The sequence below is a fragment of the Limulus polyphemus genome, unplaced genomic scaffold, assembly GCF_000517525.1.
Source record: "Limulus polyphemus unplaced genomic scaffold, Limulus_polyphemus-2.1.2 Scaffold6370, whole genome shotgun sequence".
Taxonomy (NCBI): Eukaryota; Metazoa; Arthropoda; class Merostomata; order Xiphosura; family Limulidae; genus Limulus; species Limulus polyphemus.
In genome coordinates, this window is record NW_013671980.1 from 16,004 (window position 1) to 33,766 (window position 17,763).

Genomic DNA, 17,763 nt, shown 5'->3' on the forward strand with positions numbered 1-17,763 from the left:
CGAATAGCAGGATTTGCTTGTCAGTTTTATGGTACACACAGCCACAAGATTTAAGTTTTCAGTAACTGAATATGAACTACGAATTTTCAGATTCACAGTGCATTTTATCTCTCTGTACATAACATTTTTTAAATAATTTCTGAACCTCATGATAAGTGTAGTGTGGTCTAACTGTAAATCTAAGTGTGCATTCTTAATAGCTGCATGTCTGTGGAAAAACTAATTCAAGTAAATCAGAGAAACTAGCAACTGTAGATTTATTTCACCAAACATACAATGTACAGGATACACGAAGACACATTGAAGCTACAGAAAGGCTATAACACCATCTCACTGATACCTTGATTACACTAGTTACACATTTCTGTTTACAACTTTATGAAACAACAAATCACAGGAAAGAAGTTTGAAAAGAATTTTCTCACATATCAAAGAACTGTTAAAACTCATGACATACCACCAATGAACAATAGAACTCCTTAAAAGGAACTTTGACGCTAGTTAATTAAGCCTATAACTCAATATACCTTACATTTCAAGATACAGAACATCAGTCACATATTTTTACCTCTGAGGTTGGAATACACAATTAACCAAACTACGTATCACTCATACAGTCCATATACTGTATGAGTCAGAGAAAAATGTAGTTTTCTTGTTGTACTCCATCTTTTTAAAGTAGAAAACAAGATGTTTTGTTTCTTCGCCAAGTTGGACGTTTTGATATAAAAATCATTAAACGTTTCAGTTTGTTCTTTGAAAAATGATATCCATGCCGACTATTAATGTTACTAACTATAAACATCAGGAGAGATTTAAATGTCCTGTTTATCACACCTCTCCTACTTTTCATATATCTGTGAAATATTCTAATGTAAATATCATACAAGTCTGATTTATGTCTATTCTACTTTCAAGCACAAGCCACAAGGAAGTCATTTAAAATTTGGTCCCTTGCCTCAAGTTTTGACTGCTTTGTTAGAATTAATTTAGAGGCTCTGACAACCTGTGCAGTTCAATACTAAGGAACTGGAAAAAAACAAAACAAAAACAGAATCCAATAGAAAAGTTTCACAATTTAATACAACAATGATTTATAAGGAAGTTTTATATTATCCACATCAACCCCACTAGAGGATTTTGTTTTTGACAAAGCAGACAGTTACATATGAGCTATAACAGATCAAATAACCAAGTAAAGAAGTGCGTATTATGATGATGATGATAGTCTCACCTACACTATATCTGCTATATCTAATACCGATGAGCCTTTAACCCAATATTCGGGCCTTTCAGGCTTAGCAGTGATGATCAATCTCTACTGCATAAACAAGCACAAACATTAAATATGCAATCATAGTGCGGAATGAAGTTTTAAAAATACCTCGGCAGAAATTCAACATCTTTATTCTTGAATGAACAATGATTCTGAACCTTGAACAAGTATTATAATTGGTTCAGCAAAGTAGTAAGCATACATCATGGTTAAAAAAACAAACAAACAACAACAACAACAAAAAAAACAACAGAAGTTATAGCTATGACTGTTTTCTTGCATCTGAGAATACAAAATGTTTTATTTCTGCTATCCACAGTTACACAAGATACCAGAAAAAGTAATCCTAAACATACCAAGAATTAAATAATGTAAATCAAAACATTTTGATTTTAGAAATGGCTTTTCTAATGTTAAATAAATTTTTTACTCTTTACCTCAATAAGTGGGATAATACAGCATGATTTGACAAAAAGCTTTTCAGGACATTATTGCACAGTACTCTAGAAATTAATTTCGATTCTCCCAAGTGATTAAAAACATGCATGTCATTCGAACAGCCTTAAACAAATGTTACAGGTGAATCAGACTATTTCAAATATTAAACAGGAACTGTATGAATAACTTAATCTGGTGTGCTGCTTCCAGTCCTAGCATCAAAGCCTATGAATGACAAGTTGGAATTATACACGTTTTTAGTGGAATTACTTGTATCGGTATTTTCTACTAAAACTTCCAAAATATTAATGAAGGTTCTTGGCTGTATCACTTGCAAATAAATAGCTGTTCATCTGTGTTTTTGTACAGTAACAATTAATGAAATAAAAAACTTGGAGCTTAGCATATTAAACCTTTCAGCTAAGCTTTATCATGAAATTATTAGTGGTTTGTGTTGTTCAGGTGTTATTGCCTCTCAAGTGAAGGAATGCAAAGTTTCATTACATAATGATTAATAAACAGACCTGAAAACTCTGCAGTAGACCAAAGGAAATGATGTTGCACAAGAATATTACCAACATTATTTTTCTCAATGATCTATGAAAACACATTATACATTTAGATTCCAGCTCATCCTCTTCTGAGAAACAAGTTCAAAGTACCTCAACTGGTATTTAACTGGAATATAGTCCCAGAGGCCAGCTATAATTACTGGCTTATAGATGGTGAAGCTTTCTTGTCATCTTGACTTGCTAACTGAGGGCCATTATTTGTTGATCCCCCACCTGCTGTCGACGTTGATTTTCGATCCTGTCCCGCAGCTCCTGTATGTGGCCCAGACCAAGTTGAAACACTTGAACACGAAGCAGAAGTCATTGCGTTACTTGAGTATTCCTCTGCATCCTCCAGCCCGTTGGCTGCAGCTGTTGAGGCATCATATTGTGTGTTTTCAAGCCGTGTGATAAGTCTTTCATCTTCATCTCCAAACTCTCCTCCCATCAAAGATGGTTCCCCAACAACCATAACATCCTGAAATTAGAAATTACACAAAGGAAAGGTAAATGGTTGATATTTAAATTCTTTTATAAATTATCCAGAAAGTACTAGATATAGAAATACCAATATAGTATGTAATTTACTTTTCATATAAGAAATGACTGATTAAACTAACAATATTTCTACATAGCTTCCATAGCAGAAGAAAATTTTAAATAATTTAAGCAAAAAATAAACATTTCCTACACCTTCCTGGGCCAGTGGAGTGCCTTATATTCCTCGATTTTCTTCTTTTTTTTTATACAGTGGAAATACTTAATCAAATTGCATAAAGCTTAAAACAGACTTACTAATCACTATCTAGTTTTGCCTTGAAAAGATATTTGAAAAACTTCAAAAATATATATTGTTTATCTTAGAATTTAAATTTGTTTTTATTGTTGATGAGAAAGTGTCATTTTATATTTCCACTAATTTTAACTTCATTGATTTTTAGTAACATTTCTTTTGAAACTGTGGTAGTCAACTTCTGACTATTAATCCTTGAACACATCTCGAACTTACATAGGCTCGAATATGATCTAGGACCTGATCTTTCAAAATGGCATTAGGTTATGCTAAGTAGCAATGTTCTTGGTCAAGCTCAATTTATATGCAATAAATACATTGTCTTACCGATAAATTATAGGTTCTTTTATTTATATACAATAAACCTAATATTTAATAACCAAAAAATTGATCATCATAATATTTTGCTATTGTCTATCTTACTGACAAACCTAAATAAGCTTACCTGATGCCTTGTTAGAAGAACATTTCTATAGCTTTAAAATATAATTGAATATGACAGTGGTTTCAGGAACCAAAAGAACATATAAAGTATAAAAAATTCCTAAATCTGTGGTTTTTTAAACTTCCCATTTGATTCTATTCTTCTTCTTCACAGTAGATAGGTCTTGGCACATCATAAGTTACTTCTCACACCATGTTCCATCTACATTGATGTAAATACCTTATAATCTGTTCTATCTAGTGGTACCTAAACTTTGCTTCTAGCTATTTTCAAAGCTGAGCTTCATTGGCAGTTGTTCAGATCATATGCTGAGATTATAAAAGGGTGGAATTGAGAGACTTTTGTAATAAAATCAGTAAAAGAGAAGGATATTCATGTAAAACATAGATAATTATATTCTCAAATTTCTTAGTAAATATAAACCTAAGCATAGGGATGGACAAACAAATTCTACAAAAACCTATACAAGGCCCTCTGGAGAAATCTGAAACGGTTGAGCATTTCAAAATTTTGTGAATAACATTGTGTGTGTGTGTGTGTGTGTGTGTGTGTGTGTGTGTGTGTGTGTGTGTGTGTGTGTATATATATATATATATATATATATATATAATAACAAAATAGCAATTAAAAATATATTCAAAATGAATGGTTACTAACTATATTCAGTTATGAGCAAATAAATAAAGCCTTTGTTTCACAAACCTTTTGTTTCTTCTGTTATTGATAGAGCCCAACCACGTGGTTAGTTTTGAAATCAAAATACTCTTAAATCTTAAATAGCAAAATTCAGACAGATATAAATTATTTCCCACAAATATGGTAAAAGAACTTGCAAATGAAAAACTATGCTACTACAAAATATGTGTATACTATACTAGACACATACACATATATAAACACACATTTTTCAGAAAATGACAACTATATCATGACTCAAAATTTTCTTGGGGAAGAAAAAAAAAAAAAATACAAAATTAACAAGATAACAGACCTGAGAAGCAAGAGAAAAGCTAGCTGGCCCAGGAGAGGCAGTATTTTTCTTCTTTCCAGTTCCACTACTTGCTGTAGAAGACTTTCTTTTGCGTCTTTTGCTTGGTGGCCGTTGAGCTTCTGCAACAGTGTACCAAAAAATAATAATAATAAAAATTAATCTGGCAAACCTAAAAATACAAGATTATCAGAAATATTTCACTAAAATAAAATAAAACATTGGTTTATCCAAGGTAATTTGTTCTTTAATTTGGAAAGCAGTGTATTTCATGTGAAGTCATTGTTAGCAATGAAGCACTAATTTTAATGGTCAAAAATATTCCTTTTCTCCTGACAATATATGTTGAATAAGCTTGAGATTAAGATTTCTGGCAAATTGACTTGAAAATTCAAGCTTTTACAGGACAATACACCAAAGAAAAATTACTGAAAAGATTACCAAAACTGACATTTTGTTCCATTTCCTAGTCAAAATTAATTAGGTGTGACAAAATTAGTTTTTATGTATATGAAAAAATATAATCATTCTTAAAAATTTCTATATTTCATATGCTAAAATTAAAACGTTTAACTAGAGAATTGCATCATTTGAAGGCAAGTATAAGTGTTAATCAATCTCATAAATTACTTTCTTTGTGGAAGGAACTGATGAAAACTGTTAGACATTTCATGTTGTCCAAGTACACACCCTATTGTAGAGATAGTGCGTAATTCCAACATGCAAAATAATGTATTAAAAATACACATAGGCTATTAAACACTCCAGTTTTTCAATAATCATCTTTTATTATACAGAATGTTATTAATTTTGTTAGTTTTGGATAGGTGCCCAAAGGTACAAATGGGCTATTAGTGTTAGCCATATCTAATTTTTAACTGATATAGTAGAGGGAAGGCAAATAGCCAACAGCACCCACTGTCGCCTCTCAGGCCACTATAATCAAATAATGATATTTGATAATCCTCACACTTATAATGTAACCACAATTCCACACTACACAGCACAATATTGTTTTATGGTAACAGGACATGAACCATGAACCTCCTGATACATAAACCAACATGCTAACCACTAAGGACATATCTGGCCCAATGGTTTTGTTAAACGTACATTTGAACAAGCTCTAATGTTTCAGATGGATGGTTAAGAATAAACAAAATTCAGTAGCCATTTTAAATCGTTAGAATATTTCAGACAAATATAATTCATTGGTTGCATAAAAGAACTGTATTTGCTGCAATTTGATAATTTTCTTATAAGGTAGCAGTCCAAGCTTTTTTCATGTTTTGGTAATAATGACTTTTAAAGTAATTTTGACAACCAAAATTGATAACTATGGAAATACTTTCGATGAATTTAATACTCAGAAAACTGTTTTACACAGATACACACACTTTGTTGTACAAGCATGAATATATTTTCTTTTTACATCATACAATCACAATAGTTATATGTGTACCATGAGTTACAAGTAAAATGTCCCGTGTGTACCAAATCTCCTATTAAGTGTTTTTGAAACCAAAACTTGGAAGATTTGGAGGAAGAACTTTTGTGAAGGCTTCTTGGATATGTTGATGTAATTTACCCTCACAATCCCTTCTGGAAAATATGTTAACTTGTAGCATTTCAAAGTGGGAAAAGCAAAATTCTGCAGCATGTTAATGTACGTTTTTCCTATAACAGTTCCTTCTACAAGAAAAAGAGAGAGACCAATGACAGCATTACGAGTGACTGCTGTCCACAAGTTTGCTTTCAAACTGGCTCTCACATGTTCACGTGTTAAAATACTTTTAACATTATTCTTTCACAGGTAACATATGTCTATGGTAAACAATTTTCTTGATATGATTTTTTTTAAGTTCTTCCAAAATTCTTGGACATTCTATATTTCACTGCATTATCATCATATTTTTTTACAGAAATATGGTTCTATGGGTTCTGCCAGATTTATATAATTGTACATAAGAGCTTGGAACATGGCAGAGTAACCAGTAAAATTGGTGTAAATTAAACAAATATTCAAACATCTTTAAACCAAAGGTAAAGTTTTTAAAGCCTTTTTTCAGCTAGAAAATTCTCAACCATTGTAAACTTCAGTCCATACTTACATGAAAAGTTTATAAGATACAAAAACCACTGAACCATAAGTATAATCAGCTTTGAACTTTCACTTTTGCTAGTGAACAAGTTTACTTCTATTAACTTGGTTTAAGATTTTCGTGTCTGTTTTGAAAGCAGCTATTTGTATTGGAGGCTTAGTGATTTTATAATTTCATTCTGACATTGTTATTAACTTTTGATCACAGCAAGATACTTACACAGATCAGAACTAAAAAGCAACACAGTAAATATAGTTAATTTACTATACTGTTCTAACTAATAGAAAGTGTAGGTTGCCCTGATTCGTAATTTTGGTACTTTTGAGATTTAGGTTAGTCCCAAATCCATGTACTAACAAGGTAAACTAATCTTCATAATCAAAATGTATAAGAAAAGAACATATATATATATATATTAAACATTTTAACCAATTGTGTTTATAAAAGTAGCATGTAAAAAAGAAATGATTATATTTGTAATTACTTTGTGCAAGTCAGTTTCAGGAAAATTGTTACAAATATCTAAAAATGATGGTAAGAACAACATGCAGAGTTATAACAAAACAAAAACTGACCAAACAGTGAGTAGCTAGCTCTTCAATACTCTTATGTGCAAATGTACAATATGAACTTGTTATTTCAAAGATAAGGATACATAAAACATAATAGAAATATGATCTTCCATCACTGGTTACATTACAACATAAATCTTCCATCACTGGTTACATTACAACACAATACTCAATTTTTCTTAAAAGATTTTACAAAAATTTTAAATTATTTAACTTAGATAATGTACTGCTTAAAATAAAGGTTTAAAACAAAGAAAAGTTTTAGGGGTTAAGTAGTTAAGAGGTTAGTTTCACTCCCCACAGATATGCCATCTATACTACAGAGGAAGGCAAAGCCTACCAAACATTTTTCCATGCAGAAAGATTATTTATGTTTCAGTTTTAGAAAAGAATTATTACAAGCAAATGTTTCCTTCAGGTGAAATCTTGAAAATACCTACTGCCTATTATTACCACCACCATCATCACAAAAGAAAAAATATACATATATCAATGAGAAGAAAACATTATGTGGGTTAATTAATTTTATTGAAAGCAGCGACCTTTTTTGATGACATACCTACATCCTGAGATGATTTTAGGTCATTTGGAGGGCCGCGGTAGGTGGAACCTAGTGGGATCAACCAATCAAATAAGCACATGAAACCAACCTAGCGCCCAGCAAAGAATCTCACCTAGTCCATCTAGTGTGCTTAAGACAAAAGCAATATGAAGGGATTACCCAAGCACCAAGCTACGGGCAGGCAACATTAAAGTTACTCGATTTATTCATAATGCTTTGGTAGTATTCTCGAAAATTAGATAAAATTCTCAAAGCTGGTCACTGCCCTGAAATTTAATATTTTTATCTTTTGCTTGTACATAAACAATTTGGCTAGGTGAAGTTTCTATTAAACAAAAAACAACTGAGAAGTGATTTTGAATAATTTCATTATATATATAATATAAATATCTATAAACTTAATAATTACAAGGAAAAATATATTGATATAATTTCTACTAGGCTGAAAATTGGACTACACACACTGTCACTTATACAATGGGTAAAAAAATTGAATACAGGTCATTAACAAACAAAAGTAAATTAAAAATTAGGGAATATATATTTACACAAGATATACATTTATAACATGAAAATCAAATGCAAAAATCTTTGAAAAACAGAAAATCTCTGAATTTAAAACAAATTTTACAGTTTTTTGTATTAATCTTTTCAATACTTTTCACATTTAAATAAAAAGGCAATTTCATCACCAAACTTACAAACATTTAATAACAGAAAGCTCAAAATATTTTACAAAACAGAAAATCGCAAAACATCAGTATCAGCTTACCAGGAGGAGCCACCATCCTCTGCCATTTTTGGAACAAGGTGGTTTTTAAACAGTCTCGAGGGCTAAGAGCATAAGCTTTATGACGAGACATAAGCTCTTGCATGGGCTCTAGTATAACACAAAGCTACACATCAAAGAAAAAAAATATGTCATACAGTTCTTTTTAACCATTCTAAATTATTTAATACGTATTATCTTATTATTATGACTGAATACCAAAGTTCATCTAAATTATTAAAACAATATATTTTCTTTCTGGTCTACCATGATAGAATATTTAATAATGTATTTTATTTTTGCATCATGTTTGGACACATGATTACTGCATTTCAATGAGCGAAACAAGAATCAGATAATTACCACAATTTCCATAATGGGAATGAGTTTGGATTAAGTTTCATAATTTCTCTCTCATGAATTAATTAAACAAAAAAACATAAAATGCTACTAAGAAAATTACTAAAGATCCAACGTGAAGTATTCCACTAATAATTACAGGTTTAGTATGTAATGGTATATTTTCAAAAACAGTTATCAATGTTGGCTTTAAGTTACAATTAACAAAATGTTTGAGTTTCAATGTCGGCAGGATTAATGCCACTGAAGTACGTAAATTTTTAAGTTTGAATTCACTATCTTGTCTTGAAAATAAAGTGGCTTTAAAATTAAAACTATTACTGAATTATTTTTTTATCTCTTAAAAATTCTACTTTTTAATTCTGTATCTGGTTTGATGAGAAGCTAGTTTTCCTCAAAGCTAGGAATTAAACTAAAATTTCCCAAACTGTCAGTTGTACAACCTAATTTGTAATTACCATAGCACAATTTTGCACTGTAGCAAGAGTTTTACCTTTCTATTCCCATTTAAATTAAGGAAGGAAAAATCAAATATATAGTTAATGACATACAACAGTACACATTTAAAGATAAATTTTTGAAAACTCATGCCCAAACTTCTGCTTGTTATAAACTTTGTTGGAGTCATTGGGGACAAAGCAGAACAACATTTTCCCACCATTTTCTTCTCAAAAAATGATCAGTGTACCCTAGACACTTACTATTTACACACTTTTTAGACTATTACAAGCATTTTTAAGATTGAGAGACAAAGTAGAGAGCAGTGAATTATTTACAGAAAATTATTAGTTGAAAGAAAAGGTTGTGAAAAAATTATGAAATTTTGCATAAAATCATAAAACAACAACTTGTACTGCCATAAAATAAATAAAAAAAAAGGATCAATTATGCCAAAATCATAAGAGTTGACAGGTCTGAATTTTGCTTCCAGTTCAAACTTTATTCCCACAGGAAATGCATCGATGAGCTTATATGAATTTCTAGCAGCCCTTATCGCATAGTTAGTAATCCAGAAAAATTATGATAGTTATAGGTCATAGTGTGGTTTTTTACATGTTATTATTCTCTGTTCTTAGGCATATTATTTAAGTAAATGAAAAATTATTTATCACAGTAGTACCATTAGTATAAAGTGGTATGGTTGAGTTTTATTGACAATCAACAGCAAGAAAGAAAGAAGGAATGAAAGAAACAAAGAAAAAAAAAAGAGAGAGAGAAAAAACACAGGTAAGTACTATCTATATTTATTGTTTTTCATGCGTATTCTTTATTTGTTATTATAAAAGTAATTAAAATGTAAAAACTAGAAACTTATTAGGTTAGATTACATAAAATAAAGAAAATTATAAAACTTTTTCTTGAGATTTGTTTGCAAGTAGCTCATGCACTACGTAATTCAATTGGGTAATGTGAACTACAGATTTGCAGTGGTTTGCAAATTGTGGGGAAGATTATTACTAAAAATATTAGTTAGACACAGTTCAAAGCCAATAAAACAACAAAATTAAGTATAATTAGATGTATACTGTTACAAGCTTTACGCTACTTAGAATAGTCAATTGTGGTTTTCTTTTACAATTTGCAGTAATTCCAGAAAGAAAAAAGGGTAATATAGAATCATTTACTAATTTTTATGGTGGTTACAGGGTTGGTCAAATCGGCCAACCGTGTATAGTATAGGAAATACGAGAAAATATAATACTTTCGTGGAAAAAAAATTTATATTTGCTTAGAAGGTTTTAGGGATTAAGCAAACGAAATTTGAAAATTTTAAGATGAAGAAAAGTATTTTAAATCTTAACACGAAGAGCACTTTGCACTCAGAGCAGTCACTCTGATGCCATATAATTACAGAAAAAGTTTTAGTAAAATAATTACAGAAAAAGTTTTAGTAAAAATTATGTTTTTTGTTTACAAAAGACTTTTAATGTTTACTGAAAGATTGCCAGATTTCATGAACATACATTAAATACTTTCTGAGTCACAGCATGTATGCTACCATGGTTATATGGTGGTTATAAGGTCACGTAAAATACATGAGCCCATTGTGATATAGATAAAATGTATTAAGTTTATATTAAAAATTATTTGAAAATGTCACAAAATATCATTGGTTTTTCATCAACAGAAATTCAGTAGTTTTAGTAGTCTTGTAGAAATATTCAGGGATAAACTCATGGAACTCTATTAATTGTATCTTCAGCTTGTTACAAATTTGGTAGTATATTGCATACGATATATTTTCATGTACAGCAGTTTAGAATTAAAAACTAACAGTCCTAAATTGTCTATCATAGTAAATGAAAGGTAGTTTAAAAACAACACCTAAACATCTATTTGTGTATGTCACATGGTATGTTGAATGCAGCACCGGTTCAAATTTGATGTTTGCGATTCAAAAAACAAAGTCTATAGTTTTGTATGAATTAGGAACTCAAATTACCAGCTTTAACGAGCTAGAATATAAAATAAGAACCTCCTATCTTTTCTATTTGCCGAGACATCGTTCATTTACCAAATCAAACACAGTGGCCCCGCTTATCTCTTTCCATTTTTGGAAATGCTCCCTCATATACACTTACTTCTGTCTATGACATGTGAATAACCAATCGAAAGCTCAGAATGTTCCCCTAGTGGGTTTTTCAGCCATTTTCAAGTATTACAACGTCACCTCGTTTTTTCAATACAAATCTTCAAGCTGGTAAGCTTTAGCCTGCTCAAAATTTAATATTTCTTTAGACACAAATACAGATTAGTTACTAAGCTTGATAAGTTATGGTGGAATTCTATAAATTCATTTCATTTCACATCCTCCATGTGTGAAATTTTATAAGGCTTAGCAATGTATGACAAGCAGCAAATGAGTACAAAAGTTGTAACTAGAACAGATAATTGTTTGCTTTACTTCTTTATTTACTGTTCTATTTTTAAAGAAAAATAAGTTTAAGAAGCTATTTGTAAACAGTAATAATCTATATACATATATAATGTATAACAATTGAAATGTGACTATTTTACAAAATACTAGTCTACTAAGACACAGCCAAGACAGGTCACCTTATAGAGACTAAAGGTCAGTTTTTATTATTGGATACAGTAACATGAGTGCACGTGTGCTGCGTCATTGTAACTTCTGTATTGTTAGCCTGGCACAGCTAAAAGGTCAATATAATAAAATTAATAAATATATATAAATGTATAATGTTATGAGATTTAAGTTAATTAGTCTAAATATTTGTATTTTCGTGTTATAATACGTTGTCATTCTAGAACGAAAAAGGCATAATATATATTTATTTCCTAAATTTTTTATGGTGGTTACGAGATCGGTGAAATCAGCCAAACCCATACACAGATTCGTTAGTGAAAATAACAGATAAAATATAAAGTTTTTTCTTAAGAAACATTTGATAGCTATCTGGACATTATAAAGATTTCTCATGTGTAAATTTGTAAAATTTTCTGTTGCATAAAAGTATTTTTGATACTTAAAATAAAAATTACTTTAGCATGTTGGATAGGACAACAAGTGAAAAGACACAAGACACAAGAAAAACACTTCTCAACAAACCTTTAGACTTAATAAAAAAAACAAAAAAACTGATATCTTACATTTGAAAGCCTTGTAATGTTTACTGATAATCTGACAAACTTCATGAACATATGCTTACTAATTTAAAAGTTATATCATGAAAACCATACTAAGCACAAATTGATTACGAGGTCGGTGCTGAAAGAGTTAAGGTAACTTTTTTTTTGTTTATTTGTTCTTTAATAGAAAATTTACTCTTTACTAACTTTTTCTTGCCTCATCAAGTAAAAACAAAGGTAGTATGGAGAGTGAGAATTGCTAAATTTATTATAGAAGGTGTGCTCAAGAATTTGGTTAAAAGTTCACACAAAGGGTAATGCATTATTCATTACAACTGATTCAACCTTAAAAGAGATTAAACTCACCCTGAGGTAGTTTAATGTTGAGTTTGTAAGTCCTTGTCTAGTAATGTTTTTGGAAAGTTGTTCTAAAAAGGAAGGATCTTGTTGTTGAGTCTGAAAGAAAAGTAGGAACATAATTACAAAAAGTTAGAAAAATATAGTTACACAAATATATTTTTTTTTTCACCAACTTGCTAATTTTATTATTAAAAGAAACAAGAACAAAAAATTCTCAGAAGTACCAATGTCCATTAGTGAAAAGTCTGAGGATGGTGTCTCAGTGAGAAGGTGTCATTCCAAAAACTTGTCTTGAGGTAGCAATATCTATTAGATGATTTGAGGTTGTGATTACTTGCTGTAGACCAGGGATTCCCAACCTTTTTTTTTTGTTCCTTTGTACTTCTTGGGCTTTCTGACTAATGGAGGGAGGAGAGCTTGTTCAGTTGGCTGATCCCTAGTTTATCAGATGATTTGTAACGGGGGTGTCTATATTGCTTATGTTCTACATTACTTATTGAAAACATGAGTTATAATGTAGCACAGCAATAACATCACAACATTCACCATGATCACAACTTTTTGTCTAAAGAGCATATATTTATGTGAGCCACTTTGTCTGACTGTAGATTAAAACACCATGTAAACCATGGTTATACTCTCAGATCCCTATGTACCCCCTGAGAAGTGCAAATGTACCCTTGGGGGTACATGTAACCCAGGTTGGGAATGTCTGCTGTAGACCAACCATTATTCCATACAACACACATTGTCTACTTTAGATACAAGCTACAGTTTTAAAACTCTGCAGTACATCTTAGCAACTGAAAATATGACAAGGGACAAACAAGATGGGCACTTCAGAACTGCCAGTGACTTCACGTGACAGTGTCAATGCTCAGTATAGAGAACAGTGGTTTAGCTTTTAAAACTAACATTAGAGTGATCCTCAATCATTAAAAGCAAAACTGCAAAGTCAGGCACACTATTTACTAGTAATAGTGAACTTATTTTATTTCCATTATATATATATAAAATAATTAATTTATATGTGTATGTGGACAGTAACATAGCATCATCTAATATTAAAAGTAACATTAATTTTGCTCACTCAAACATAAAACAGGCATAAACGTTTCTGTTAGAGTATTAGCTATTAGACTCGTGATAAATAGAATTGTTTCAGTCTGTCATGATAAGTTAAGAATAACAAAGGCCTAAGTGAAATATTTAGCATTTAGGCCTAAATGGAAAAGCTAGAATATTAAATTCTCACCAGCCTAAAATAACAAAGTAACTTCACTGCTTCAAGAATGTAACTTTTATCAATTATAAATTTTGTTGTTCAGTAATACTTTTCTGGGGCCAGATTATATGTTGTTAGTACAAATGCCAACGTGTGTTGCTTGGAATTGTAACAACAGATCAACAGCTAGTTCAGTGTCGTTTCACTGAGAAACATTTATGGAACATTTGGAAATAACCTTTTTTTTACATATCAGCCCAATAAAATTGAGAAAACAGATCTGACAAATTCTAGGATATGTTTAATGGAGAGTATTACTATTAGAGCAAGCTTGCAATGATGAATTGTTTGAAGCTCTATAAGGAAAAACAAAACTCAATTTAGACCTATTATTATTATTATTGTGTGGTCACAAGTGTAGAAACTTAAAGTAGAAAAAAAAGCTTCAATACAAAATGAAGAAATACCCTATAATAGTAACTGTGTTGTCATGTCTGATGGTTCACTAATTAATTGATCTTCTTAACACCTGTAAACGAAAACAACACAATTACTGAAAGCACAGACTTTTTTAAATTATACAATGGAGCAAGAAGATAAGGAACCTTCTGTTTGTTATAAGTAAATAAAAAAACTGTTCCTTTAAACAAAACAATATGGATTACATAGAAGTCTATAGATGAAGCCTCGGTGACAAAGTGTCATTTCCAAACTAGTCTTGAGGCACCAATACTCATTACAAACAAGTTAAGAATGAAGTCTCAGTGGCAAAGTGTCATTTCCAAACTTGTCTTGAGTATTAGAAATGGTTTACACCATATGAAAACAAGTCACTTAATGTATTTCCAGGTGTTATATAGATTTATATATTTTGTAGGCCCGGCATGGCCAGGTGGTTAGGCCGCTCGACTCGCAATCTGAGGGTTGCGAGTCTGAATCCCCATCACACCAAAAAACATGCTCGCCCTTTCAGCCATGGGGGCATTATAATGTGATGGTCCATCCAACTATTTGTTGGTAAGAGTAGCCCAAGAGCTGGCAGTGATGACTAGCTACCTTCCCTCTAGTGTTACACTGCTAAATTAGGGACGGCTAGCATAGATAGCCCTCGTGTAGCTTTGTGCGAAATGAAAAACAAACAAACAATATATTTTGTAGGATGAGTGAACTCACTGCATACACAAGTTTTATCTAAACAGTTACAACTAAATATAAACAGCATTGTTATTTTTTTCATACCTGCATGGCAACAACACTTCGAGGAACTAGTTCTCGATGAGCTCGGGTTGCGAAGTGCCATGACTTTATCCTCATTAAGTCATCAAAAGTAAACTCCAAAATTAGTCTTCCTTCTGTACAAACCTATTAGAAAAAAAAAAAAAATTCTTGTAAACTATCTCTTTACAATAGATCTAACATTTTACCACTTTCAAATTTATAGTACATTATTATTTATTTATATATACACACAAACACACACACATAAATTATATATCAACCAAAACTGTCTTAATAAATCAGAACCAAAAATTAACCATCTGATTTAATATATTGTTTTAACTAAGAATATGTAATGTCACAAAAATTTTTATAAAAACTATCATTTGAGTAACCTTGCTGTTTGCAATGTTACTGTTTCTAATTTCATTAATATCTCATGAAGCTTGGCTAACCAAGATTTAGGTTAGTCCTGAAGAAAACAATGCACAGTAATTCATATAACTAAAAAAGAAAAGCACACATGCACGCACACACACAAAAAAACATTTTAGCCAAAACCTTTCATGAAGTTACCAGGAATATGGAATATAACTTTAAAAAAAAATGAATTGCTTGTTTCATAGACTACTGATAAATCTTTGGTTATTTTAAAACTTGCAAAACGAATTGCTTGTTTCATAGACTACTGATGAATCTTTGGTTATTTTACAGCTTACACAACGAATTGTTTGTTTCTTAGACTACTGATGAATCTTTGGTTATTTTACAGCTTACACAATGAACTGCTTGTTTCATAGACTACTGATGAATCTTTGGTTATTTTACAGCTTACACAACGAATTGCTTGTTTCATAGACTACTGATGAATCTTTGGTTATTTTACAGCTTACACAACGAATTGCTTGTTTCATAGACTACTGATGAATCTTTGGTTATTTTACCAAGCAATTCGTTGTGTAAGCTTTTCATAAACTAGTGATGAATTTTTGGTTATTTTACAGCTTACACAATGAACATACCAAACTGATGAAACATTTCACTCAAAAATTATATAATTTTAGTGAGTTTATACTATATTAGAATGATACTACATCATAATTTATACTGTACCAAACAGACTACAAAAGTAAACACCAGTAAATGAATTAAATCAGTTAGTTTGAAAGATCCTAGAATAAAATTACATTTTTAAAGTCGCTGTGTTTAGATATGGTTTCAAATAAAAATTTATCAAATACAGATATAAACCTAGATACTATTCTCAAAAACTAACTTCACGAATATGATATTTGTTCCTTGAACCATTGAAGAGTGATTAAAAATCTGAATATCTACAGATTTGTTTTCTTCATTCAATCTTAATCTGGGGACAGCCACTCAGGTATCTTGTATTAGCTTAGAAGTTTTACACTCGGATGGCTGACCCTGACAGCAACCCTAAAAGGAAGCGAACATGTTTGGTGATGGGGATCAGGGCCGGCACTTCCCACTAGATGAACTTGGTAGTTGCCTGGAGCACCAACATCTAGGTAGTGCCAAAATTCTGAACAAACTTATATAAAAGTACCTAATCTAAGTAAGAACATGAAATTTGTTAATTACAAGGGAATTAGTGTAGCAATCTTTAACATATTATTAAGTAAAAACATGATAATTATTGGGTGATCAAAGTAGTAACATTTTACTTATTATACTTTTATTCTTACTAAAATTTAATATACAGTCATATGCTAAAGGTGGCAATGGCATCCTTTGCCCCAAGAGGCTCACAAAGTACTTTCCTTTGTAATACCACATTATCCAGTGTAAGATTTAAGGGAGTGCAGGTGGTGTGGCCACACACCCCTTTGATACAGCTAAACCAATTTTGTGCCCCCCACACTTCTAAGTTGTGCCTCTATAAATGTAGATGTTCATAAACAACCTTTGAAAATTTCCCATTCTTTTATGAAAACATTGTTATTAAAGCCCTTAAAAATATGATGCTTTTTTACTCTAAAATATACATATCAAATATGATAAGGTACCCTCTCTCAAATATTCTGGAATTAAGGCAGAGGCAATGGTAAATTTATTATTTATAAGTCAAATGTTTGATAGAAGCTGGCCTAAACCAAATGTATAGGGTTCAGGTAATGGAGAGGATTAGCTGGAATAAGTTGAATGTTAATCCCCATAAGTACTACCTAAGGTCAACCCATGTAGTCTTGAGTGTGGCATTGCCCACATACCTCAGGCCACCCCCACCATGTCACATGGGCTATGAAGAATTGGAGAATCATATAGATAACCTGTATGACAGTTGTGCTTCAGCCAATGGGAGCCCTCTGTTTACCCCAGAGATGTGTACAGCTCCTGTGACCCTGCCTTATACTACGCTGCACATTGCCTACTTCTGGGCAGTAGTGGTTGTTGCCTCCTCATACCAAGACCTTCCTAAAGTTATCTGCATTCAAGTCTGTTACATCACCTGCACACTTCAGATCATCAGGTTTGGTTGGTTGTTTGGT

General features: G+C 31.3%; 1 protein-coding gene across 2 annotated transcripts in view; it reads right to left on the reverse strand.

The window, feature by feature from the left end:
- Positions 1–238: 238 nt before the first annotated feature.
- The window catches only part of LOC106473650 (LIM domain-binding protein 2-like), a 34,610-nt gene continuing 17,085 nt past the window's right edge, over positions 239–17,763 (reverse strand). Inside the window, exons 3-8 of one of the 2 annotated variants that reach the window (XM_013934332.2) lie at positions 15,272–15,394; positions 12,814–12,903; positions 8,500–8,623; positions 7,725–7,775; positions 4,495–4,613; positions 239–2,743 (exon numbers count right to left, since the gene is read on the reverse strand). In XM_013934332.2, the coding sequence (XP_013789786.2) occupies positions 2,423–2,743; positions 4,495–4,613; positions 7,725–7,775; positions 8,500–8,623; positions 12,814–12,903; positions 15,272–15,394 (828 nt within the window). In that variant the 3' untranslated portion in view covers positions 239–2,422. The remainder of the gene's footprint in view (positions 2,744–4,494; positions 4,614–7,724; positions 7,776–8,499; positions 8,624–12,813; positions 12,904–15,271; positions 15,395–17,763) is intronic. The other variant, XM_013934333.2, reaches the window with a different exon arrangement.